At 52.2% G+C, this 27,662-nt stretch overlaps 1 protein-coding gene across 1 annotated transcript; it reads right to left on the reverse strand.

Annotated features, from left to right (window-relative positions):
- Window positions 1–164: 164 nt before the first annotated feature.
- Window positions 165–27,631, reverse strand: IGHMBP2 (immunoglobulin mu DNA binding protein 2). The gene is made up of 15 exons (XM_069471723.1): window positions 27,532–27,631; window positions 25,584–25,753; window positions 21,430–21,622; window positions 21,133–21,230; window positions 18,155–18,318; window positions 16,337–16,537; window positions 13,970–14,117; window positions 10,903–11,077; window positions 8,209–8,391; window positions 7,756–7,874; window positions 7,151–7,245; window positions 6,373–6,496; window positions 4,591–5,439; window positions 2,186–2,358; window positions 165–1,081 (listed from the first exon to the last, which is right to left on the reverse strand). The coding sequence occupies exons 1-15, from the start codon at window positions 27,615–27,617 to the stop codon at window positions 884–886; spliced, it is 2,976 nt and encodes a 991-aa protein (XP_069327824.1). The 5' UTR covers window positions 27,618–27,631; the 3' UTR covers window positions 165–883.
- Between the last annotated feature and the right edge of the window lie 31 nt (window positions 27,632–27,662).

Here is a 27,662-nt window from a genome sequence, read left to right on the forward strand (position 1 = left end):
GGTGGGCATAAATGGGGTTTAAGGAAAGCGGGCAAAGGCCTGTGTGAGGAGTGTCTGCCATGGGGAGGTCAGAGGTCATGACATTCTAGCATGTTCACTTTAGACACACAGCAAACATACTGCGGACAATGTGCATATATTTTTATTTTGTAAATAATTTATATCTCTTTGGAACAGAACAAGAACCTGAGGCTAGAATACATCCATCTGAGGGTCTCTTAAATAGAGTAGTTGGCAAACAACACTGGAGAATGCTCGAGAGGCTCCGGGTCAGTGTTGGCAACGCTGACGCTCTGGGACGGCTGTTTCCCAGGACGGTCACCGGGTCCCCAAACCGCAGCACAGAGGAAGGGCTAGCTCAGGCCAGGGCCCCCAGGCCTCTGACAGCAGGGTCGGTGAGCGCGGCGCCTGCTGCCCTGGCCATGGGGTGTCGCTGCAGGCACAAGGACAGAAAGACAGCAGCAGAGTGGCCGTTCAGGCCACGTCTGAGCACACGTTAACCGAGGCTGAGCCTCCTGTTCCTTCACGGCACCCCCATCCTAAGGGGCTGAGAGCTGGCCAGCCCCGGACAGGACAGGGGGCAGCTGCGTTGACGGTTTGCGGCCAGGCGTGTGTCCAAGGGAGCAGAACCTCCCCCGGGATCCAGAGCCGGAGCGAAGGAAGAGGCAGGAGGCGGCCAGGGAGGCGTGAGGAAGGGCCCGCCCCACACCTGCCCACATAGTGGACCTTTATCCCGAGGGTCCAAAGTCCAACCTCCCCCACGGGCCCTCCACCCCATGGGCCCTCCGGAGGCAGAGAGTGGGCTTGGTGCAGACGGCGGGTCCTCCCTCGGGGCAGCCGTGGCCCTGCCCAAAGACCCGGGGCCTGTGTGGGGACATCGCCATCAGGTCCCCTTCTCCTTCCTCCTGCTTGCCCTCTGGCTGCTCAGCTCGCCCAGCTTCTTATCCAGTCTCCTCTGCAGCTGGGCCCGCTTGGCTGGGTCCAGGGACCGGTCCTTGGTCCCGCTGCCGGCATAGAGGACTCCTTCCCGGCTGATTCTCTGCCGGGCGTGGGCTCGAGCCCTCTCGCCGCAGCCGTGGATCTGGGGAGGACCGAGAGTCGGTGCTGGGCTGCGTGGAGCAGGGAGCGACCCTGAAGGTCTGCCCGTCGGAGAGCTCGGGGGCCACGGGAGCCCCAGCGTGAGGTCACGGAGAGCCCCCACGGCGCTCCCTCACCCCGCACGCTGCCGGGTGGGTTGGGGCTCTGCACCCTGGCGGGGCTGGCGGCTGGAGCACCCGGAGTACGTGGACAGGAAATGGCATCACCCGACCAACCACATGGTCCCTGCGCCACTTGGTGCCACCTCCCAGCCTCCGCCTCCTGCCTCCTCCACACTGCGGCCGAGTCTGGCGACATCACGGCCCTGCTGACACCCCTGGGGCCCCTGCCGCCCTCAGATCAGGTCTGACTCCCCTGGGAGGCTCACCTTGCCCAGCCTCGACTCTCCCATCCTGCCTGCAACGTACTCCAGCTCCCTGACTGTGCCCGGGGCCTTTGCACACACTGCAAAGGCTGCCTGCCGGCCTGCAGTCACCCCTGCCCCAGCTCAGCTCCCCACCCTCCATCCCTCAGGCTCAGCCCCAGTGTTACTTCCTCCAGGAAGCCCCCTCTGACTGCTGCATCTGGGTGGGTCCCCACATGGCCGCCTTGGCCCCTAGGTTTCTTCCCTTGGAGCAAGACCCCCCACCAGGCCCAGCACTCCCCAGGGGAGAGACAAGGCCTGCTCCAGCCCCCAGCACCCCACTAGTGCCCACACCCGGCCGAGAGGGTTCTTACCCCTACGTGCTCAAGGAAAGAAGGACAAAGCGGCCAGGCTGCTGCCGTCTCGGACCACAGGCCACAGCCCCCAGCCCGTGCTAAACAGACCAGATGAACCCACGGACACGGGGCAGAATGTTCTCTGCCCACTGTGCCCACTGACGTGGTTGTAACTCAGCAAACATGACGTTTTACTTATGCCTTACTCCTGCTTACCCGTGTTCAAAACAGATCGTGAGCCATTGTCTGTTTTCTGTTTTTTAAAGAAAACACCCTTCGAGGTACTTAGAGCTGTCAGGAGCAGGTCTGCCCAGCATCTGCCCCCCGAAGAGGAGGCCCCCGCCACCCCTCCCCACTGTCCGCTCCCTGGGCGGGAAGCGGCTGTTACCTCGGGCAGGTGGTGGCTGAAGCAGTAGCGGCGGCCGCAGAGCTGGCAGAACTGGCCCAGGGTGGCAACGCTGGCTGTGCACTCAGCAAGGCCACAAGTGTTGTCAGCCCTAACGGCAGCAGAAACCAGGGCGTCGAAGTCCTCCTCTGTGGGCAGATCTACGGCCGTGTGTCCTGGGGGAAGAGCAGTGTCACTCTGGCAGACAGGGAAAGAGCAATGACTCGGGCCTGGACACTCTCACTGGGCACGAGGATAAACTGCGGCAGCCCCACGTTGGCCCCACCGCGAGGCTGTGCCCAGCGCCTCCTGCTCTCGGGTTTTAGCGTGAGTGCGAAAGTGTGTACTCAGGCGGACTCGTGTCTGTCCAGGCTTTGAGTGGCCCCCTGGGACTTCCCCTTGCCCCTCGCTGAGCTAATGGCCGGGAAACGCCCCACTGAGCACCACGCAATACGGTCACTGCTGGGCGGTGTGACAAGGACACAGACGCTGCAGAAAGGGGTTGGCGGTGTACGGAGTGTCTGAAAAGTTCAACCTCTGTAATCCAGAAAAACATTCAAGTATGAGACGTTCTTTATGGTATTAGCCATAAAAACAAAACCCCAAAACAAAGTACAAGTCCAAAGCCAGAGAAATAGTTCACACATTAAGAGACCCTTAACATTTTTAACCAGATGCATGAAAATATTTTTTAGTTATAGGAAAATGCTCACATGTAGAAAAGAAACAAAGTTATATATGGTCATAATTCTGGAAAACACACACATGATAAACACACACAAATACACACACACAGGCTGTGCAGAGAGCAGAGGGAAGGAACACCCGGGCAGCTGGTGTCGGTCCACTCTGCTGGGGGACAGGACACAGGGGGACACGTGTGGCTCTCAGTACTGGGGACATTGCAGAAGCCAGACACACTGTGGTCAGAGCGGTCGGCCTCAGACCACTCAGAGGCGGGGAGTGTGGAGAAGGCCACGGGCCGAGTGCAGGGTCAGCACCACTGCGCTCACACACACGAGGCCTGGAGGACACTGGAGTCAGGGAGGGAGAGGAGCACTGACCCCCACCATGCCCCCAGGAACAGCGCCACGAGCCTTGGAGAAGGCCGTGCCGACCACAGGCACACCATTCTCAGCACCCTCGATGGAGCATGAGTCCTTGGGAAAGGGGGACCAGGCAGAGCGTATCCAAGCCCCAGCATGGAGCGAGAAGGAGAACATGCTGGGAAATCTCATAAACACCAGGACGGCCAGTCTGTTCCTATTACTCGACCCAACGCTCCTGCCTTCAGCTGGAGGCTCACATGACCTCGCCGTGCTCCTGCATGTCGACAGGTGGCCCCAGCACCCAGGGCAGGTCCTGTGCACAAGGCCACGTGGCCTCCCTGCTTCTCAGCTGCCAGCTGGGACACTGGCACAGAGGTTGGATCCCTGCAAGACAGGTCACGTTCAGAGCTAGAGTAGAAAAACAGACTCTGAAGGTGGCTGCCTGAAGGAACGCTTCCAAAGTGGTGCCAAAGTCCCTGAAACGGGGCAGGACCTCTCCAGGACACTCGGCTCTGAAGTGACCACGATGCACACACTGCTCCCTCTAGAAGGCAGGTCGGGCCCTGCTGTCGCAGGCCTGGCACCCTCTTCTCTGTGGCATCGCCGTGTTCTCATTCATGTTTGAAAAGCAGTCATGTCTCCTCCCTCTGCTGCACCGTCTGTGCTGGGGGAAGCGGGTGGCAGCAGCCTTGTTCTCCAGCACAAAGCCTGGTATGCAGTAGCTGCTCAATAACGACCTGCGGCCTGAATTCATCTGGAGCCCCAGGCTCATGAAGGCAAGTTTCAAAAACCACAGATTACACTCACGCAGCTTCGCCATGGGGAAATTAAATGAATAAACAGGAGCATGACATCCTTTGCGGTCCTGCCGAGAGGGAACCGCCTGTCCCGGAACTCTACACAGCCCCCGGCGAGGATGGTTCTGCACTCAGGGAGCCCCTGTGGTCCTGAGCACTTTGCCCTAGATGGCTCCAAACACACTGAGCCCCGCTGCTGTGCAAGGCCACAGCCCCCCAGGGCCACCTGCAGCGTGGGAGCCCGAGATCACCTCCCAGTCCCCACAGGGGCTCCAGTGAGCCACCCATGTCTGCTCTCCCAGGCCTTCTGCTGCAGCGAGCGTGCTGAGCGCCTCCCTCGTGCCCGGCCCCGCACAAAGCTCTGGAACAAGGCGACCGTGAGATAGTCGCTGCCCTTGGGGAGCCCAGATCAAGCCAGCAGACGCCAGTCACGTGACTAAAACTCAGGCGGCAGCACCGCCAGGAGGAAGTCCTGGACTGTTTTCCAGGGTGGCAGGTGGGTTTCAAGTGGGGCCAACACCCCTGTGAGGGGACACAACACCTGTGTTCTCACATGACTTACCTTTTCCTTTTTTCTTTTTCTTTTCTGGAAGCTTCTGTGGCCCTGAGCCTGTGGCCTGCTGCCCCTTCTTGGCTGGCTGCTCCTGCCCGGCCCTCTCCCTCTGTGGCCTCTGCGGGTGTGGCGCCTTCAGACCCGCCTGGCCCTCGCCCTGCTCCCTGGCGGGGTGCTGCGTCTGCACAGGGCAGGGGGGCGCTGGGCAGAGAGGGGCTTGGCCGCCGGCCGCGGGCGCGGGCGGTGCCGGGGCCCTCTTGCTCACGGTGATGAAGCGCTTCTTCCCCTCTCCGGCACTGTCATGCCTCAGCCCGTGCTCCTCGGCTATTTGGTGGACCCGCAGCCTGTCGTGGGAATTCAGGGATGCAGGAAACTCCAATTGTGTCTTCTCACTGGCCACAAACTCCACTATCATGGCCCTGAAGTGGTCCACACTGTCTCTGCTCTCCGCTCCCTCTAAGCTGTCCCCATTGAGGCTGGGTTGACACTGGGCTTTGGAGCTCACAGGTTTTCCACCTGGCTTCTTCTGGTCCTGTCTGGCAGCTGCTCCGGCCTCCCGGGCTCCCTCTTGTCGCCGGCCCCCAGGAGGGTTCCTAGCAGACACAGCAGGGCCTTGGGGCTTTGAGGCAGCTTGGCTGTGGCCCTGAGAACTCTCATGGGAATAGTTTTCAGGGACAATGTCATCAAGATACTCGAAGGCCGTGCGCACTTCCCCGTGCTCTGTGAAATACTCCACCAGCGTCTTCAAAAACACGTGGTTGTTGACAGTGTGGGAATCACAGACGATTGCCACGTGGCGCCGTGCGCGGGTGATGGCCACGTTGATCCGCCGGTCCTCAGCAAGAAAACCGACGTCACCTGAGGAAGGGCCAGAGGAGTGGGGAGCAGATCTGAGACTGAGCAACAGAAGTCGGCTCCGACACCCCCACCAGGAGCAGCCACCAAAGCGTCACATCCCCCCGCCCAGCCCCCCGCACCGCGGCCGCCCTCCACATGGCACAGCCAGGGGCCACACCTGCTCTGGCTCTTGGTTCCCACCACTGATCAAGTGGAGCTCTGGGTGCTCGATTTGTGGTTTGAGGGCGCTTAGGCCGTGCTCATTCCCAAGTAAGCATCAACTCCGCCCTGAGCGCAGACCCAGGAGGCCGCCCAGGGACTGGCTGTGGCCGACGCCCGAGGGAAGCACAGGGACGTTCCGGTCCCTTACGTTCTTTTTCCCACCACAGCTTATCCCACTCCCTTCTCTGTTGTCGACCCCCTACTGAAAACGCTTCACCAAGTTCATCAACTGCACTGTGTCTGGGCTCAACTTCCTCACTGAACAGGATGCCTAGGAAACGCAGCGCCATAAAAACCGCACCCTGAGGCTCATTCCCCTGAGGCTAAAAGACCAGCCCTGGGCTTGCGGGAGCTCCGTCTCCTTGGTGGGGTGTCCAGGCAATTCCTGCCCCTGCACTCCCGCCTGCCGCCCAGCCGCCTGCGCGCCCATGCCTCTGAGCCTCCAAACTCTGCTCCCGCTGGGAACCTCCCCCACCGCCTCCCCCACTCACCACGCCCCTCACATGCCACCTTCCAGGACACCGCCTGCCCCACCCCAGGCTGGACTGAACACCTGCGCAGGGCCCTGCTGGAACCCTCAGCGCACCGCGCTCGTGAGTCCCTTTGCCTGATGGTGATGCGCTCCGTCGCCACACGGTGACTGGCATGGCACCTGGCGGAGATCCACTGTGCCCTCTGGAGCAACACGGTTACTCTGTGCCTTCCCCGGAGGACTCTACCAAGGACTGGTACCTTTCCTGTTGGACCTGACGAAGGACAGTATCACTGCCTCCTTCTCTCGACCTTGGAAGCCGTCCACGGACTTAATTTCCAGCTCGGGGTGCTTGTGCACGAGGCTCTGCCTGAGCAGGTCCACCTGAAAGACGCGGAGCAGGGCTGCAGCCCCGTCCCACCCTGCCAGCCCTGGGCGGCTCTGACACCCGCCCACATGCATAAAATGAACAGCCGGGCAGCAGGTCATCGCGTCAAAGATGGCACCCCCACCACTAGCACTTTATCATTTCTTTTGGCTCATGGGCAAGTCACCGGCCTCAGACAGCCCTGTGACGACGCCTTACACCGAAAAGGGGTGACAGCCACTTCCGCGGACCCCATAAAACTCAAGCTGGTATGTTTTTCCTACTAAACAAGACAGGCATGGGGACACGCCTGAGGCAGACCAACGAGATCCAAAGCTGTGGCTCTCTGGGAAACGCTGTAAAGGGACAGGCTGCTCCGCCAGGACTGCCGACGGCAGGACGGTGCCAGCTTTCCCAGGAGAACAAAGCCGACCCAGGGGAATCAGGCTGAGAGCTCAGGATGGGCAGCAGCATGGCAGGTAAGACGGACGGACAGACAGCGGGGCTCTGGCTGGCATCATGTGGGCCCTGGGTCCAGTCATGATGAGGTCAACCCTACCCCTGGGCTTTCAGGTCACAGTAGCCAATAGATTGGCCTTTTTCTTGGGGCCTCTAGGTTGGTTACGTCCCAACTGATGTGTACAGAGACAAAACGGAGGTCCCTGCCGCACCTGGAGGTTGTACGGTGTGATGACAGCAATGTCACTTGCTTGGACACCGGCATCCACCAGAGCCTGGACGTGCAAACTGACGAGGCGGACTTCGCCTGCAGGGAATTAGCACAGGTTTCAGTGCAGGGGCGGGCCAAGCTGACACCCGCCACGCATGTCTGTTTCCAGCTCTTCTCTCAGGGCAGCGGCTCCTGCGCTGTGCCCGGGGGCTGACAGGAGCTAACCACGGAGGCAGCAGTGTCAGCAGCACCCTGCTAGCTGGAGTTTCACATAGACAGTGGACACCTTCAGTGCCCCCGTGGCCGTGCAGCCTCTGTAACCGGGACCTGGGGAGGCAGTGGCGTGAGCCGAGTGCGGATTCTCACGGCCAGACCAACCAGGCAGCGCCGGGCTGCTGTGTTCAGCCGAAGACCACGGAATGCCGCCCGGCCCGTGTGCCCCTGGGAAGAAATCGACGCTGCTCAGCCTTTCGGAGCCTCTGCCTCCAGGTCCTCCGCTTGTCAGTGACGGGCTCTCACTGCCTCTTTCTTTCACTCACTTCCTCCCAAAAGCAATTTAAACTGACGTTTGTTTTTAAAAAGCAGACCCATCCCAAGCAGGCTCACCAGGGTTCCCTCTCGACTGGTCATCCTCCTCCTCCAGCTCAAACAGCCCGCAGCCGGCAGTGTCCACGAGCAGCAGGGGCACGCCCGTCTCCTCCGTGGCGGCCACGCCTGGGAGGTCCCTGGCCCACAGCAGAGAGAGGGCACGTAAGGGCCCAGCCAGAGAGCGGCTCCGAAACCCTACACCACAGAACTGACCCCTCCCTCCCCGGGGGAGCGCCCAGGGGTGCAGGATGAGCTCGGAGAACATCAGCTGGAGCAGGCCTGAGCCAGCGCTCCGGGGCGAGACCATGCTGCCTTCCAGAACATTAGTCTCACAGTCCACCTGAACTCTAAAGTCTAAATGGAACACGTTTCACTTGGGCTTACTGCTTGGAAACAGGTGACCTTGGTGGGTTGGCCGGGGCAGAAGGATGAGGGGGAGGCCAGGGCAGAGGGAGGAGCCCAGTTACCCACCTCAGGAGGTGGCCTGCCACAGAGGGGTGGGCCGTGAGCTGCCCCTGGTACATGGCCTCCGAGGCCCAGCGCATGATGGCCTGGTGCATGCGGTACTGCACGGTCAGCGTCCGCAGCACGCTCGCGCCGTACGCCTCAGCCAGGCGCTCCATCAGGCTGCGCGACAGCCCGGCCAGCGCAGCCCTGAAACGAGAGCGGAAGAACTCGAAGGAGGGCCGAGTCCCAGAGTGCAGGTGTGACCCCACAGGCGAGTGAGGAAAGCGGTCCTCAAACTTCAGGACCCAACTCACCCCTGGGTTCCAACCTAAAAGTAACCCGGGGGTGGGACAGCTGAATCACAGCCCCAAAGACGCCCACAACCTGATCACCAGGACCTGGGACTTTGTTCCCTTACGTGACAGCAGGGACTCTGCAGATGAGACAAAGTCAAGGATCCCACCATGGGGAGATGGCAATGACAAGGTAATGACAAGGGCCTTACAGGGCGGGGGGCCGGAGGGTCAGGGTCAGAGAAGGCCATGTGACGAGAGATGATGCTTGAAGATGCTACGCTGCTGGATGCAAAGACAGAGGAGGGGGCCACAAGCCAAGCCGTTCTCGCGGCCTCTAGCAGCTGGAAAGGCAGAGAAGCTGCCCAGAGCCTCCAGAAGCAGCAGCCCTGCCGACACCCTGATCCTCAGCCCTGACCAAGATCAGCGAGACGGATGCTGGACATGGGAAGCCAGAACTGCAAGATCATAAACCTGTGCTGTTTTAAGCCACTAAGTCTGTGGCAATTTGTTAAAGCAATGATAGGAAACCAACACAGGTAAGTTTTAAAACGAATTATCACACGCTCTGGCCGTAAGTCCACTACTACTGGCAACAGCTAATACTCACTGAGCACTCCCAGGCGCCAAGCACTGCTCTTAACATCGTATCCTCTGCACTAATCCTCACACCTTATGAGGTGGTTACTGTTATGATTCCCACGTTACATATAAGGAGAGTGAGACACAGAGAGGTTAAGTCACCAGCCCGAGGCCACCCAGCCAGTGACCTGCAGAGCCAGGATGCACCGGGCAGCACTATGGCACACCGTCTCTCCCCAGGTTGACAACCATGAAAACTGGGGGGAAAGTACCCAATTCCACTTCAAAGACCCTCCCTCCGGAAATGTATGAGACCTCTGTGATTAACCTGTTTTAAAGTCTCCACTAAAAATAATTACTGCCAAAGAAGCCAGGACATGACGTGATTATCGGTACCAACTGCAAACCTAGAAAACATGCAGCACGACTGCACCCAACATTTTCCCCCACAACCGGCCTACTTTCTCCAGGGACACAATGGGGTCCCCAAGGGCAGAGTTCCAAACTTGCTCCACACAGAGGCTTTCTGGAGGACAAAGCCCTGTTGTAAGGACACCTTCAGAACCTCTCCCTGGAACAAGCCAAATGGACAAACACCCTCGTGAGCCCCTTCCCTCTCCTGGGGAGTTTCCACTCCGGATTCCTACACTTCTCCCACCAGGACGACATTCCAAAATGCATTTCCCCAGCACTCCCCTCTCTCCCCCGTAACATCTTCCTCCCAAATCCTCATGGTGAAGGACAACCTTTGAGGCCATCTTTCTCCGAGGCACCCTGGGCTAAACAACCCCTCGACTCCTGGGCCGCCTGCTCCCCTTTCATGAGATCCCATCTGACTGACTTCCTTGCACCCCCCTATTCCTGGTCCTCCGAAAACAACAAGAGTTCCAAGTTCAATCATGGACCCCACCTCTGGACCCCCACCTCTGCACCCCCACAGTGACGCAGAACTTTCAAACAGCCAGAGAAAGCGGAACAAAATAATCTCCAAGTGCGAGGGGGCCGTGCTGACAGCACCCTGAAGAGTGTCACTCGTGGACGCCTTTCCGGGCATGGACTTGCTCACAGCCAGCCTGTGTGTGTGCCGGGCCTGTTCACGGGCCTGTGGAATTTACATTCTAGTGGGAAGAGCAGACAAGCAGATGAACACACGACACTGCCAGGGAATGAAGGAAGTCACAGTAAGGGACTCGAGGTGACAGGGAGCCTGCCTAGACAGGGCGGTCAGGAGAGACCACGTGGAGGGTCCATCTGAGGGGCGGGTTCGAGCATCTGGTCCAGGCAGAGGGACGTGAGGCCCGCGGGGCCGGAGCGGCGAGTAAGGGGCAGTGTGGGAAAGCGGTGAGAGGGGGGCGGGCGGCCGCACTTCTCCCTGCCAGGATGGCCTGTGCTGGGCCACAGCGCCAGGGCACACCACATCTCTGCCTGGTGTCCTCCACGTGGGGACAGGCCTGCAGACTGAGGACTGAAGAATCCGCATCAGGCTGTGAGCTGATGGACCCACGGAGTGGCGCTCACTGCACGGCACCATCAAACCGGCCTGGCTCATCAGGGGACGTTCAACTCAACAGCACCGACTGAGCCCTGGAAAAGCGCCAGGCACTGCACCTGGCTCTGGGGACACGAAGAGGAAGGTGATACAACCCCCGCCCTCGAGGAGCACCCGATCTGACAGATCACGAGTCAGTGCGGTAACATGGGCTGGAAGCTGTAGCTGGGAACATGCCAAGGAGGCACAACCAGGCTTCCGGTGAGCCCAGGACTTCCGGCTGGACCCGGAAGGACGGCAGAAAGGGGTGGCAGGTGAGGGGCGGAGAACGGCACCTCCGGCACGGGGTCTTACTTGTGCGAGACGGTGGTGGGCGGCAGCTGCCGGTGATCTCCGGCCAGGATGCACTTTCTGGCCTTCAGCAGAGGGATCCAGCAGCTCGCCTCGAGGGCCTGGGCGCACTCGTCAATGACCACCACGTCGAAGTAGCCCTCGGGCAGCAGCTTCAGAGGGCCGTCGGAAGAAGCACCTGGTCAGACACGGAGCCGTGAGTCTTCACAGAGGCGCTGGCTGCGCCTTGACAACTGCCGTCACACCGGAAGAGACACACAAGTCACGTCGTAATCGAGTCTTGTGTTAAAATTGTGTGGGATAAATTAGCTCTTGGAATAAAAACTTGGGAAGTACATTAGAAAACTCACGGTTCCAGCCCATCTGTGTTTAGGTATAAGGCAGGGTGTCCTCTGGCCACCGGCTACCTGACCTTCAATCACCAAACTGACCACCTTCTTGGGCTGTGACCACAAGCCCATGGAATCTGTCTTAGTTCTAAAGATTATATCTCCATCATTTTCGAATGTAGAATTTAATTCTCCTCTGAGGTTTTTCCCTTGGACATACAGAACGATTAGGTGCTGAGCATTCACCCAGAAAAAACTTCCACGTATTTGACAGCACAAAACCGCAGCGCCAACTTCTCCTTCTGGGAACACGGGGCAGCACACTGGAAGGAGCTGGGGCTGAGAGCAAGCCCCGGCTCCCACACCAACCCCGGCAAACAGCCTGGGGCCTCGGGCCCGTTTCGCTGTTATGACGACACCTGAATGGTGATGTGTGTAAAGTGCCTGGCACAGGAAGGCAGATTTTAATAAATGCTGTAAGTGTCAGCTCCCACCCTCTTGGCCTTCTGCCTGAGTGAATTATGCTAAAGATATACATATTATGTTTGATGAAGATACATATCTTGAGAAATTTCTCGAGGCTAACTTTTCAGAGATGGCTGGGGAAAGCACCCATACAGGAGACAGAATTTGGACTGGGCTTTAGATAATTAAGAGATGCATTTAGATCACAGGTGTGACTTCACAGTGCAGAGAGCAAGAGCAAGACCCCATCTCTACAAAAAAAAAATAGAAAAATTAGCCAGGCATGGTGGTATGCACCTGTAGCCCCAGCTACTTGGGAGGCTGAGGCGGGAAGATTGCTTGAGCCCAGGAGTTTGAGGTTGCTGTGAGTTACAATGATGCCACTGCACTCTAGCCCAGGTGACAGAGTGAGACCTTGTCTCAAAAAAAAAAAAAAAAAAGGTGAAGATGGTAAATTTTATGTTTATTCTTTCTGTAGATGGCTGGCAATTATGTTTATGTTTTTTATCACAATAAAAAAAGAAAGAAAGAAAGCTGGAGTGGTTACTTTAATATCAAAGTAGATTACAAAAAAAAATACCATTACCAGGGATAAAGAAGGTAATTTCATAATGACAAATTGGTTAATTAATCAAGAAAGCATAGATAGCCTGACATTTATGCCCCTAAATAAAGAACTTCCAAAGACATGAAGCAATAACTGACAGCAAGGAGAAACAGACAGGTACAACCATATTCAGAGATTTCAACACCCCTCTCTCAATAAGTGATATAACAAGTAGAAAATCACGAAGGATACAGCAGACCTGAACACCACCACCAACCCTCATGATCTGATCATAATCCGAGCACCCCAAAAAATTAGAACACTCATTCTATTCAAGTGTACATGGAACACTCACAAAGAGAGACCAGATTCTGGATCATAAAATAAGTCTTGATGAAAGGAGCCAAGTCTTCTGACTACACCGAATTGAATTAGAAATCAACAACAGAAATTTGTGACCACGCCTGTACTCCCAGCTCCTTGGAAGGCTGAGGTGACAGATCATTCATTGAGCCCAGGAGTTTGAGTCCAGCCTGGACAACACAATGAGACCTCATCTCTTTAAAAAAAAAAAAAAAAAAAATGAAAGAAAGAAAAAAATCAAACAATAGAAAGATATCTTGAAAATCCCCAACTATTGGAAACCATATAGCACACTTCTAAAAAACCAAAAGGCAAATGAGATAAATTTTGAAATGAATGAAAATACAACACATCAGAATTTGTGGGATGCCACAAAAGCAGGACTTAGGGAGACATTTGTAGAGCAAAATGCCCATATCAGAAAAGAAGAAAGGTCTCGAATCAATGATCTTAGCTTTAGCCTTAAGAAACTAAAAAAAGAAGAGAAAATTAAAACCAAGTAAACAGAAAACAGGAAACAATATCAATGTGGAAATCAACGAAATAGCAAACAGAAAAGTAACAGAGAAAAATCAAAAGCTGGTTCTTTGGGAAGATCAGTAAAATCTTTAGCTAGGTCAGGAAAAAAGAGAATATACAAACCAGTATCAGGAATAAGAGAGTGATGTCATCACAGATCTTGCAGATATTAAAAGTATAATAAGAGAATATTATGAACAACTTTATACCTCTAAATTTGACAATTTAGATTAAATGGGCAAATTTCTTGAAAGATACAAGCTCACTGAAGAAGAGACAACGTGGGCCATGGTTGGGCATGGTGGCTCACACCTGTAATCCCAGCACTTTGAGAGGTCGAAGCAGGACTGCTTGAGGAGTTCAAGACCAGCCTGGGCAATACAGTGAGACCCCATCTCTATTAAAAAAATAAATAATTAGCCAGGCATGGTGGTACATACCTGTAATCTCAGCTACTCAGGAGGCTGAGACAGGTGGATCAGTTGAGCACGGGAGTTCAAGGTTACAGTGAGCTATGATTACACCACTGCACTCTAGCCTGAGGGACAGAATGAGACTCCGTCTTTTTAAAAAAAAATAAAAATAAAAATAAAAATAGAAGAGACAACCTGAATAGCCCTGTATCTATCAAAGAAATTGAAAGTTATGTCTATTAAAGAAACTGAATTTATAGTTAAAAACCTCTCCAAGAAAATTCCATGTCCAGCTTCACTGGTAAACTCTACCCATTATTTAAGGAAGAAATAATAGCCATCCTACATACACTCTTCCAGAAAACTGAACAAGAGGGAGCACCCCCAGCCCCTTCTTTGAGGCCACACGGGCAGGATGGAGACGCCTCGCTCACCCGTGTTTGTGGCAAGGACCACCTTGGCCGAAGTGAGGCTTTCCAGCATGGCTGCTTCTTCCCTTGCCTTCAGTTCTTTCCTTAACAGCTTAATTTCATTTCGAAAATTACTTTTGTCTCTCTTATCCTGGGTCTTTTTATTTTTCACCTATAAAGGGAAGGAAAGAAAATATAATTATTTTGACATGACTATGCGCTTCTTTAACTCTACATAGTATTTTCTATTTATCATGAGTTGGCCCAGTTCAATAAGCTCCTTAAAAAGCACTAAAAGGCAAAAAATATCTGTCTGGAAGGAGCCGCAGACACACATGGTGACTACGCACCTTACGTCCTAACTTGCCTTACAGTCGCTGCCACCCACACAGGGAGAGGCAGAAGGGGAACGCTTTCTGTCCTGGGCGAAGGCAGTGTTGTAACTGCAGACTCAGATGAGGCCACAAACTGGACCAGCCCTGCCCCGCACAGAGTCATCGGGCGTGTTCTCGGGGAAGAAAAAGCTCCTGCCCATTTCAGGATCTGGGTTGCAGGTGCTTATAGATGGAGAGGCTCAGCTTCATTTTTATTCCACATTTTCAAAAGATTAAAACCTTTTTTTTAGCTGGTCTGAAGGTAGTGAGTTACCCCACTTGATTGTTCACAGATCAAACTCCCTGTTCTACTCTTTCCCCCTTCTCACTACTGCACTTGACAGCTCTTAAAAAAAAAGAAATTTCTTTTCAACCCATAAAATCCCAGTTCACCTAAATCCCGATTCACTTTGCTGCCCCAAAAAGACGTAACCCCTTCTTTATCTGTGATGTCTGCTTTGGAGGATGGAGTTTTGACAGGGGTGATGGAGGTGTTTTATTGTGCCTAATTTATAGAGAAAGAAAATCCCAAGAAACACTGATTTTACCAGGAATAAGAAAATGAAAGCAACCACATTTGTGATGGAGCAGATAACATCACTGCATATTCCTACGCCACCTTTAACCGAGTGGTCTGCGTCTGTCCTTGCTCCACCTCCCAAGTGGGCTGCCCACCTCCACGCTGGCACCGGCAGCCTCTACACTCACAACACACCCCGCCCACCGCCATCCCCCTTCCGAGGCCAGGACACCGACGAGTGCACGTGCTGAAGGTGAGCCAACGCGGGACAGGACGCGGAGCAAGGACATGGAGCAGATGCGCACACACTGGAGAAGCAAAGCACTCGAAAGTGTTGGCCGGGCGCGGTGGCTCACGCCTGTAATCCTAGCACTCTGGGAGGCCGAGGTGGGCGGATCGTTTGAGCTCAGGAGTTCGAGACCAGCCTGAGCAAGAGCGAGACCCCACCTCTACTAAAAATAGAAAGAAATTATATGGACAGCTAAAAATATATATAGAAAAAATTAGCCTGGCATGGTGGCGCATGCCTGTAGTCCCAGCTACTCGGGAGGCTGAGACAGGAGGATCGCTTGAGCTCAGGAGTTTGAGGTTGCTGTGAGCTAGGCTGACGCCACGGCACTCACTCTAGCCTGGGCAACAGAGTGAGACTCTGTCTCAAAAAAAAAAAAAAAAAAAAAAGAAAGTGTTGGGCTGCAGGGAGAAATGCCATCTCAAACCGAACCCACACCTACCCAGTTCTCCAGATGCCTGGCGTCCTGTCACAGGGATAATATAAAATGGACAGAAAGGATTTGGGAGGATGCCTAATTTTTGAATTTTTATTTTTAGGCTGCCTTTTTTCTCCCCTTGCTACTATTAGCTAGAAAACATGACCAAACATAGGGAGACACTTAGGAAAATGCTTTCTTTAAGACAACTCCTCAAGTACTTATCAGGTACCTTGAAGACGGTGGAGTCCCTATTCAGTGCTGAGTATAGTTCTCTATCTAAAAGGGCAGTCCAATTTTTTAAATGACTAAATAGAGGCAAGAGCCGGGCGCGGTGGCTCACGCCTGTAATCCTAGCTCTCTGGGAGGCCGAGGCGGGTGGATCGCTTGAGGTCAGGAGTTCGAGACCAGCCTGAGCAAGAGCGAGACCCCGTCTCTACTAAAAATAGAAAGAAATTATATGGACAACTAAAAATATATATAGAAAAAATTAGCCAGGCATAGTGGCGCATGCCTGTAGTCCCAGCTACTCGGGAGGCTGAGGCAGTAGGATCGCTTAAGCCGAGGAGTCTGAGGTTGCTGTAAGCTAGGCTGACGCCACGGCACTCACTCTAGCCTGGGCAACAAAGTGAGACTCTGTCTCAACAAAAAAAAAAATAAATAAAAAAAAAAAATAAATAAATAGAGGCAAGAGAAGAGCAAGAGGAATGCAGACAGATACAGTTCACTCCTTAAAAAGACTGCAGATCAGAAAACTACAAGCCAAGTGGACGCTGGCCGAGACACATACAAAGACCTGATCGATGTCCTTTCTGATATCTGCGACAATCTGGGCGCTGTCACTTCGCGCTAAGACCGCATCGAGGGAGTGCTGCTGAATGGATTCCAGGATCCGGGAGGGGTGCCCGAGGCGCAGAATCCGCTGCTTACACCGAGCCAGACGCTCTACCAGATTGTCCACAGCGACATTCGAGGGAGCGCAGCACAGAACCTAGGAACGCCAAGCGCAAGTGAGGGTTTGGTCATTCCTTTCCTAATCAAACCACTTGAGTTTACATTAAAACAACAGGAAGACTTAAAGGTAAAGAGAGAAAGGCAGGTTGCCGCACGTGTTACGGGGTCAGCATGCAGCCTTAACATGGATGAGGACGGCCTAAAGGACACGTTACTGCAAACGGATGCTATCTCTGGAGAGCTGGAACCTACAAATGGATAATCTTCAAAATGTATTAGTCACCAGAGCATGTTAAGTGACTTACAGCTGGAAGAGAAGACTCAAAAAATTAAAGTGTGCCCTGAAATAGTCATGGGGGCACCCATGATATCACCAGTCAAACCATTTCATCATCTGACAAAGTCAGACAGGGAGAGTCTCTCTGAATGGGCTCACTCTTGCTTCTGGAGCTACAGTTCTGCTATTAGAAGTAAGCGGCAGCTGGCAGAGGAGGCAGAGAGGCGAGTCCCTAAATACTCCCACCCGTGAGACAACAAGGAGTCCAAGAAGGAGGCCTCGGGCATGTCCCCCAAATGCCTGGTGTCACCCCCACCCACTGACGTGTCCAAAGGCACATTTGCACACGAGTGTGAGCATGGGTGCATCCTGTCTCATGCTGTTTACTGAAGTAGAAGGCACCCAGTTAAACCACTACTCTGCTTCCTACCAATAAGTGACCTTCTCTTATCAGTTTTCAAACATCTGCAAAGAGATTCATTTGTAGAAAACCAATTTTTTTAACTGCACGACAAGTGTCCCTGAAGCTCTGGACAGAGCAGCTCTGCCCAAGTTGGTTCCTGGCCCTTCCATTCTCTGCTGAGTGCTGGGCGCTTCACCTGGTTTCTCAGTTTCCTGTCTCTAAACTGGGGCCACCGACCCGCCCCAGAACACAGGGTTTCTGTGAAGATTAAATAAGCAAATACATGAAAAGCGCCTGGAAAGGTGCTTGGTTCATAAGCAGCACCCAGTAAATGCTGACCTACAAATGTTGACCATCATTATTCCAATTCTCACCAAGATTTTGTAAAAAAAAGCTTCCCACATGCTCAGATCCATGAAGACTCAAGCTGATGCAGATGAGGACGAAAGATCCTTTCTCAACCATTAAAAATGTAAGTGAATAATAATGTACAGTATTATCAGTACATTCTTTAACACATCTCAGAAAATCAGTAATCTGTGCACTGCATGTGTGCGTCGCACGATGAACCAGGCTGTCTGATCAACCGTAATACTGCTGTCTCCCTTGACCAGACGCTGGGCCCTGGTCAACTCCATGCCCCAGCAGGGGCCCAAGCACAGAGCACGAGCACAGCAGGTGTGCTGAGCGACAGAACCCTGGACAGTGGCCTGGTCCCCAACAAAGGCTCCAAGTCTTAGAGGGCTTCCAGGAGCCATTCTCAGTAACCCGGGCTGGTGTTCCTGTGCATGTGCCCCATGTCCCATGGGACTGGCAGAGATCAAAAAGGGCCTGGCCCAATGCTCAACCAACAAATGTTCAGTGATGTTCCCGGCCAATCCCAGAACTGAGGCTGGGGCCCTGCCGAGTCCCCGCTAAGCGTGACACCCCAGCAGCTGACGGGTTCTGACAGGGAAGCAGCGCCCATGGCCCACCTTTAAGCCTTGCTTCACAGCTTGGAGAATTATTTCCACCACTGTTGTGGTTTTGCCAGTTCCAGGAGGCCCGTGGATGATGGCAAGTTCCTTCTGAGACAGTGCAAAAGAAACCGCTTCTTTCTGGGAGGTGTCCAGGGAGGCGTTGTAGAATGTTACCGGGTCTGCAGAAGCAGCAACAGCGTTAGACTCCGGCGCTCTGCAGCCTGCTGTTCCTCCTCAGAGTGTGCAGCGATGGCAATAAATCATGCACACAGGAATACATGCGACCTCCACAGGGTCGATCCAAGCAACTCACAACTGGTCTGTTTTGTTTCTAAAGAAGATTCCTCCTAGAACAAGAACCAGCAATAGCCTGGCAACGTGGCTCAAGCCTGTAATCCCAGCACTCTGGGAGGCCAAGGCGGGAGCATCCTTGAGCTCAGGAGTTGAGACCAGCCTAACCAAGAGCAAGACACTGTCTCTATAAAAAATAGAAAAATTAGCCGGGCGTGGTGGTGCGTGCCTGTAGTCCCAGCTACTAGGGACCCTGAGGTAGGAAGATCACTCGAGCCCAGGAGTTTGAGGTTGCAGTGAGCTATGATGACACCACTGCACTCTACCCAGGGCAACAGAACAAGACTCTGTCTCAAAAGAAAAAAAAAAAAGAATCGGCAAACTGCAGACCACACCCAGCCTGCTGCCTGTGGTCGTAAGTTTTATTGGAACAAGGCCAGGCCCACTCAGCTACATCCCATCTCTGGCTGCTTGCTGCTACAGCATGGCCCAAAAAGTCTAAATATTCACCATCTGTCCCTTCATGGAAAAAGTTTGCCCCAACTCACATCCTAGAGCAGCGGTCCCCAATCTTTGTGGCACCAGGGACCGGTTTCATGAAAGACAATTTTTCCACGGATGGGGCAGTGAGGGGGTCGCAAAGCTCAGGCAGTGATGTGAGTGATGGGGAGCAGCTGTAAATACAGATGAAGATTCGCCAGCTCACCCGCCACCACCACCACCTCTGCTGCTCACTTCCTGCTGTGCAGGCCCTGGTTCCTTAGTGTCATGGAAGACAATTTTTCCACGGGGCTGGGGGGTGTTGTGGCAGAGCTCTGGGGTACCAGTCCATGGCCCAGGGGTTAGGAATCGCAGCTCTAGAATAACAGAAATGACGTATATGTTTCTTGGAACATACTAGTTTCTACCATATTGTCCCTCTTTTAAGTACCCATAAAACGACAAAGACAAATAAATGACCACTAAAGTACTAACAAATTCCAGGACTGCGTTTCTATTCTGAATCTGCCGTGACCAAGACCAATGACCTGCGTCCTGTGCTCTGTGCTCTTGAGAGCAAGGACCGTAGTGTTTGGCTCTGTGGCCGCAGCGTTCCCTGTGCGGTGCCTGCCACACAGAGAGGCCTGACGGGGGAGGAGCTCAGAAGAAAGATGCTGCTCCAGACCTGTGAGGCCAAAGCCAGCCTGTAAAACAGTTGTCAGGGCAGAGTGTGGGACCAGTGACGGACCATCGAATCCAAAGTTCCCGTCACATTCCACTACTCCACACCATGTCCCCTTTTCCTTGGATAATAGCTATGATCAAGACATACCATGGTCCCCAAAACACAGCGATTTCCAACTCAGTTTCTAGCACACAGTAGCCCCTCAGTAAATGTTTGGCAAAAATAAAATATTGAAATGTGAGTGCTTTTAGAATTTCTAAAGGGAAACGGAAAAAGAAGATGAATATTTACAAAACATCCATATGAGGGACTACATACTAAAGAAGTGCTACAACGTAGCCCTGTGTTTTTAAAGCTAACACAACACTGGAGTGTGTTAGCACAGCATGATAGAAAATGGTTGTAAGGTAATCCTTGCATTAGACTTGACCAAAGCCACTGCTTTAAAAATTGGGAAAGTCCTTATCTAGAGCATTGTTAAGTTATGGGCAGCCACCGGATGAGATAATCAACTCCCCTGGAAAATGAGGTTTTCTGGCCAGGCGAGGTGGCTCACGCCTGTAATCCTAGCACTCTGTGAGGCCGAGGCGGGAGGATCGCTTGAGCTCAGGAGTTCGAGACCAACCTGAGCAAAAGGGTGACCTCATCTCTATTAAAAATAGAAAAATTAGCCAGGCATGGTGGCACGCGCCTATAGTCCCAGCTATTCGGGAGGCTGAGGCAAGAGGATCACTTGAGCCCAGGAGTTTGAGGTTGCTGTGGGCTAGCCTGATGTCATGGCACTCTACACAGGGCAACAGAGTGAGATTCTCTTTCAAAAGAAAAAAAAAAAAGAAAATGAGGTTTTCCAAGAACATTTAAGAATATGAAAAATGCACGGGCTGTCGTAAGCAAAAGGAGGAGGGTGTGTGTGTCTGTAACAGACACATTGTTCTGTATGGATGAGGACAAAAAGCTAGAAGAACACACACAAATACTAGTAGTGAGGCTAACTCTGAACAACGTGGTTTATAGCGTTTATACACTTCCTTATTTCCAAATTTTCTACAACTACCATGTAGTACTCTTACAATCAGAAATAAATTATCTCAAATTTGAAGGCTACTGAGAAAATAATCAAATGTTTTTTAGAATTGAGATTTTCAAACCAGAAATCGCTCTCAAGCATAAAGTATGATCAGCCATCTTCTATTTTCACAGAGCACTGAACTTGAAAAAATATCCTTACATTTCAAAATAAAAGATTTATATACATTTGAAAGAAGATGATTTAAAAACTCAGTGGCTCATCTGGTTAGACAGATGCTGAAAAGTAAAAATAAAAGATAAACACGTGCATGGAATGAGCCACTGCTTTAGTTCTGAGTACAAGGAGGGCAGTCTAGTTCATGCAAGTCATTCGGAGAAATTTCTACAAAGATGTTAAGGTAGACTTCCGGTCGAACTTCTCAAACTCTTGCTAAAACAGCCCCAGGTCACACTGTTCTCCACACTTTCAGTAGTGATTTCAACCAAAAGAAAACCCCAGCGTTCTTACTTATTCCACTAGCAGGACTGGGGGCTGACGTGCCAAAGAGGACCTCTATGAGCAAGGACGCGGGGCCAGAATGGTACTTCTTTAGCGCAATCAGAGCTCTGCCGAGAGAGAAAACCACAATTAGCAGCTCAGCGAAAGCCAGTGATCCAGTGCACTGAGCTCCTGCCCCGGCGCTGCCACCATCTCACGTGACGGGCACACGGTGACTCCTTGCTGTCTGCTCAACAGCAGTGTCAGGACTGAGCTAGTTGTGTTTAAGGAAAATGTTACGTGTGATTTCCAGCCGCAAACACTTACTTTTTCAGTCGCTTGTAAGTGACGTCATTGGCCAGTTTTAACAGTCTGTAGGCATGCTCTCGGTCCAAGCTCAGCTGGAAATCGTGGGACTCGTCAAAGGCCACCGTGGCCGACTTCTGGGTGATGCGGGTCAGGATGCCGGTGGCCAGCTGACTGCCTTCGCTAGCAGCATCATACAGGCCCACTATATCGCCTGCAAAAACAAAAACTCAGTTACACAAAACCCTGAAAAAAGTTAAACGTTAATTTTGATATCATAAAATCCAGCATATTTCAAACATTGTATCTTTGTTATTTTCTTTAGTAAATGAAATCAGTTAACAGTAAAAAAATTTTTAACAAACACCTAAATCATCTGTGAAAGTTTACTTGAGATCGAGGAACTATTCAAAAAGAGCGTGACAGCCAATAAAATACCTAAAATGCCTACTGTGTACCAGGCCCTGTTCTGGGCACTGGTCTGTGCTGTGACCCTGAGGGCCAGTCCCTGCCCTCACACCAGGGAGGAGAGAGAAACAAGTATACTGATCTATAAGATGTCACTGCTAAGTGCTCTAAGGAAAAATAAAGCACAAGAAGGGGACAGAGAGGGACAAGGGCACTACTTTAGAAAGAGTGTGCGGGAAGGGACTCTCTGAGGATGACACGGAAGCAGGTGGGCACTGAAGGAAGCAAGGGCCACAGGCACATCTGGGGAAGAACATTCTAGTCAGAAATGGAACTTCGGTATGGAAAGGGACAGTGGCTGTTTGCTGCCCACACAGCACGGATCTCCCTGCAGCCTAACTGTCCGGTGTCTCCCCTCTGCCAGGTGAGTCTGGGGGCTTCCCCGGACCCACACCTAAGCCCACCTGTGCTTCACGTGTCCCCTGGCCACAGCGACTGGTTCGAGGATGGGCATGTGGCTGAATCAGAGCCCCCGAGATGCAATGAGCCTTGTGCTTGGGCATCTGGATAGAGACCCTCACTCTCTCCCCCAGACGGAAACCTGAGAGAATGCAGGGGCAGAATGAGATGGAAACCAACCCAGCAGAGGACAAAGCCAAGAAATGAAGAGAAGCTGAGTCCTGCATGCTCCTCTGAGTCCTGCAGCCACCTTCAAGTCACGACAACCAAAGCACTCTCTTCCTACATACGCCAGTGTGGCTCAGCTTTTTGTCACCCGGAACACAGGCAGTTATGACTGAAACAGAATCCACACTGAGACAAAAGCCAGGGTCACTCGCGTCTGTTTACACCCCACTTACTCTGTATGAAATCTTCTAGACAACGAGTTTCATCTGCACCTTGAATCTCATTCCTATCTCCTTCCCTGACTTTAAAGACAAACAGCGGGTGGCAACAATGCTCGGTGACAATGCTCCCAGGGCAGGAGCTTGGCTCTGTGCACAGGGACCACCATGGGGCTGAGGACAGGGGAGCCCATCCCCACGACTACTTTCTTGTGAGCCACCCTACATAGAACCCCACATTTCGGGATTGTATTTCTCAGCTACTGAGACTTAATACTGCTCAGAAGGTGAACAAATAACTTCACCTGAATTTGATCAACAGCTGTATCAAAACACCAAAATTTCAGCTTGCTACTTCTCTATGTAAATGCCACTTCTGTCTTCCTGTTTATCAACTATTCATTGATCTCCTTTGCTCATTCACTCCATGACACTTATTGAATGAATATATAATTTTACAGTTGCATTTTCAGAATTTGCAAACCGCCTGCATACACATTCAATCCTGCTCATTTAATCCTGATGGCCCCACACAGCACTGCTGCTCCCTGGAGGGCGAGCGACTAGGTCACATAACAAGAAAGGGTAAGATTCAAGTTCTGCTCAGGTCTGACTCCAAGCAGCAGGTTCCTCCCATTGCCCTCCCCCGAAATACCCTCATCTCATCTCCAAATCTGGCCAGTGTTCCTTCCAACAGTTGTTTGAGAAAGAATCTAGGAAATCATGGTCGTGTACAATGAGTCAGGCCTGTAATCCTAGCACTCTGGGCAGCCAAGGCAGGAGGATTGCTTGAGGTCAGGAGTTCGAGACCAGCCTGAGCAACAGTGAGACACCCCCCCCCACCACCACCGCCCCAATCTCTACTAAAAAACAGAAAAAAAAATTAGCCAGGCAACTAAAAATAGAACAAATTAGCTGAGCATGGTGGCACATGCCTGTAGTCCCAGCTACTTGGGAGACTGAGGCAGGAGGATTACTTCAGCCCAGGAGTTTGAGGTTGCTGTGAGCTAGGCTGACACCATGGCACTCTAGCCCCGGCAACAGAGCGAGACTCTGTCTCAAAAAAAAAAAAAAAAACCTAGGAAATCAAAAAAACTCTGTCACCACCAAAACAAGGCAGAGAGACTTTTATAGTGAAAAGTACAGCACTGGCAGCATTGTTTTCCGTAGGCTTCCAGGGCTGAGGTTGTCTAACACAAGCAGCCTAGGTGCATGGTTAAGAAGGTTCTCCTAACCTCCCTTCCTTTCCAACAGGGCTGACACTAGTTTAGCCAAAGCACACTTGGCATGAGAAAGGTTTAGAAATACAGAATTGTGCATGTTTAACAGTCTAGACCAAAGCTGTCCATTATAAAGAAATGTAAACAGAATCATATGTAATTTAAGTTTCTAGTAGCCGTATTTTTAAAAAATTATTTTTTTGGAGACAGGGTCTTGCTCCGTTGTCCAGGCTGGAGTGCAGTGGCATGATCATAGTTCACTGTAGCCAAGAACTCCTGGGCTCAAATGATCCTCCCACCTCAGCTTCCCAAGTAGCTGGGACTAGAGGTACGCACTACTACGCCTAGCTAATCTTTTTAAAATTTTTTTGTAGCCCTTCTGCCTTCTGCCCCTCCCCTCTCCTCCCCTAAAATAATTAATTAATTAATTAATTAAAATTTTTTTGTAGAGACAGTGTCTTGCTATGTTGGCCAGGCTATTCTTTGTTCTTTTTTTTCTTCTTCTTCTTTTATATGTTGCCCAGGCTAGTGTCAAACTCCTGGCCTCAAGTGATCCTCCCACCTGGGCCTCCTAAAATGCTGGGATTACAGGTGTGAGCCACTGCATCCAGCCATAATAAAAAATTTAATAGCACTCTGGGAGGCCGAGGCGGGTGGATCGCTCAAGGTCAGGAGTTAGAGACCAGCCTGAGCAAGAGCGAGACCCCGTCTCTACTAAAAATAGAAAGAAATTATATGGACAACTAAAAATATATATATAGAAAAAATTAGCCAGGCATGGTGGCACATGCCTGTAGTCCCAGCTACTCGGGAGGCTGAGGCAGGAGGATCGCTTGAGCCCAGGAGTTTGAGGTTGCTGTGAGCTAGGCTGACGCCACGGCACTCACTCTAGCCTGGGCAACAAAGTGAGACTCTGTCTCAAAAAAAAAAAAAAAAGAAACAGGTAAATTGTTTTAATAACAAGATATTTTATTTAACCCAATGTAAGAAAAATATTATTTCAACATAGAATCAGTATGTAAAAAATTACTTGTGAGATATTCCAAATTGTTTTTTAACATAATCTTCAAAATCTGGTACGTGTTTTACACTTGCAGCAATCATGAGCCACACTTCAAGTGTTCAGTAACCATGCGTGGCTAATGGCTGCCATCTGGACAATGCTGCTCTAGATAACCAAAAAGCCACGTAAATTATTGGATTTCTAATAAGACTTCACTGCAATGCTTTATCCTCCAACTGGTCACTGTAATCTGGGCTTTATAAGACCAGATATAAGCGTACCAGTCACACTTTGAGTGCCAGTAATATTTTAATGTATGTCCACATCAACATGCACACAGCAGGCCGGGCGCGGTGGCTCACGCCTGTAATCCTAGCACGCTGGGAGGCCGAGGCGGGTGGATCGCTCGAGGTCAGGAGTTCAAGACCAGCCTGAGCAAGAGTGAGACCCCGTCTCTACTAAAAATAGAAAGAAATTACATATGGACAACTAAAATATATATAGAAAAAATTAGCCGGGCATGGTGGCACATGCCTGTAGTCCTAGCTACTCGGGAGGCTGAGGCAGTAGGATCGCTTGAGCCCAGGAGTTTGAGGTTGCTGTGAGCTAGGCTGACGCCATGGCACTCACTCTAGCCCGGGCAACAAAGTGAGACTCTGTCTCAAAAAAAAAAAAAAAAAAAAAAAAACATGCACACACCAGAGGTAAAGCTGTTACTGGGAAGAGCTGCCGCAGACCCGCATCGCCTGGGCTCGAAGGTGACCAGCAGCCGTCCGTACAGCCCGGTGCACTGGCTGGACACCTGCAGCTTCAGCAAACACACGCCTCGGCTCTGGAGCTCTTTCAGAGAGATGTTCTCCTGCCAGGACCTGCAAGACACCCAGTATTGACGGTTCAGAATTTGTACCTTTACCAGTTTCTACTTCCACCCATGCAGAAAAGTAAAAGGAAAAGAAAAATCGGTAAAGATCTGGGCACAGGCATGAAATATGCCCCAACAGAACCGCAAATCTGCTCTACTTCCAAACCTGGTCCTCCTATATCCCCTAAGGCAGTCCATGCAATGACCCTTCTCCCAGTTACCTGAGACAGAACCTAAAGTCATGTTCCCCTTCCCTACTTTCACTCCCCACATCCTGATTCCCAGCTGTCACTAAGTTCAACAAGGCCCTTCCTGAGTATACCCTGGCTCGGTCTCTGCCTCTCATCTTGGCCACCACGGCCCTGGTTCAAGGCTACATTACTGCTCACCCAGACTAAACAGAGCCTCCTAACTGCCTTACTGCCTGGCCTCTCCCTGTCCAAGTGCCAACAAGAACACCCAAGGGGTCCTCCTAAAATGCAAATTTATTCACCTCCCTCACCTGCTTAACCCGATGATGGCTATCCCCCCGCACACAGAATACAGGCAAGCACCTCAGCAAGGCCCCTGTCAGCCTGGCCCCTGCCTGTCTGTCTGTCCATCATCGTCAGGAAGAGCCACTGTCAGTACTTCACTGTGCTCACTCTGCCCTTGGTATGGTGCCGAGCACTTGACTGACAGTGGATCATTTCATTCTCAGGGCAAACCTGTGGGGTGGGGATCACCCCATTTTTAAGTAAGGCTCAGAGACAGAACCTACAAAATTATACAGCCATAAACAAAGGAGATGGGATTCTAATAAGGTCAGTAAGGCTGCAAAAGCTCTTAACCGTCATGATCAAAAGCCTCTCAAATAAACCCTTTCAATGAATGGTTGAATGCCAACTCTGGAATCAGACTGCCTGGCCTCAAAACCTGACTCTACTATGTTATCCTGGGCAAGTCACTTAACCCTTCTCTGTCTCAGTCTCTTTAGATGGAAAATGACAGTAACAGTAACCTACTTTGTAGGATTGGCATGAAGTTTAAAGGAATTAAGGAATTAATGTCTGGAAAGTGTACACATGTAGGTTCTTACTGTTAAAGGCAAATAACTATTCCCACTCAGAAACAAGCCTGGCTCTCTCACGGCTCCCCACACCTCTTTCAGGAATGCTCCTCCGCCCAGTGTCCACCAGCTTAACTACTATTTTTCTTCAGGCTGTGCTCAGGCACCACCTCCTCCAAGAAGCCATCTTGACCCTCCCCGGGGCAGGAAGTTCTTCCCCGGAGCTCCCACCGCACTTTCTCTACACACAGGCAGCGCTGGCCACGCTGGCCCAAACGTTTTACGTTTCTGTCCCCACTTCTGCTCACGCCCAGCCTCCGCTTGACCGAATCAACGGCAGACGCTGCATCTTACTCGTTTTGCCCGAGGCCTGGTACAGAACAGGCGCAAACAGCGTTTACAGAGTCTGAATGAGGAAAAGGGCTGCGAACACGGCGGGGGGCGAACTAGGGACGGAGCCAGAGGCTAGGAGTGAGTTCAGACAGGGGGGTTTCGGGTCGAGAAAAGAAAGGGCTTCTTAAGGGTCCCAAAACGGAGCGGGCTACCCGGGAGGCGGTGAGGTCGCCATCTCTGGAGGTGGCCAAGCAGAGGTCGGCCGGGACTCGAGGGGTCTCGAGAGGAAATTCCCGCCCAGCTGTCAGGCCGAGCCCCTCGGAGACTCCGCCCGGGGCCTGGGCGGAGCTGCAGGGAATGGCCGGAGCAACCCTCGGAGGAGCGGCGCCCGCAGCCGCCCGTACCTGCGCTCCTCCACCTCCGCGTCTCTCTCGAGCTCCAACAGGTCCAGCTGCTTGGTCACAAAGCTCTCCACAGCCGCCGATGCCATCGCCGCCGCCGGCCTAAGCCCGGAGCCGCTGAGGCCCCGCTTCCG

This window comes from Eulemur rufifrons, chromosome 6 (genome assembly GCF_041146395.1).
Source record: "Eulemur rufifrons isolate Redbay chromosome 6, OSU_ERuf_1, whole genome shotgun sequence".
NCBI lineage: Eukaryota > Metazoa > Chordata > Mammalia > Primates > Lemuridae > Eulemur > Eulemur rufifrons.

What these genes read in the sequence shown, in the direction of transcription:
- IGHMBP2 (XM_069471723.1), bottom strand. Translation starts at nt 27,617, where the DNA reads ATGGCATCGGCGGCTGTGGAGAGCTTTGTGACCAAGCAGCTGGACCTG. An exon ending in CAGTAACAGCTTTACCTCTG is followed by an intron (nt 21,623 to 25,583) that starts GTGTGTGCATGT and finishes TTGTTTTTGCAG; the next exon opens with GCGATATAGTGGGCCTGTAT. An exon ending in ACTTACAAGCGACTGAAAAA is followed by an intron (nt 21,231 to 21,429) that starts GTAAGTGTTTGC and finishes CTCTCTCGGCAG; the next exon opens with AGCTCTGATTGCGCTAAAGA.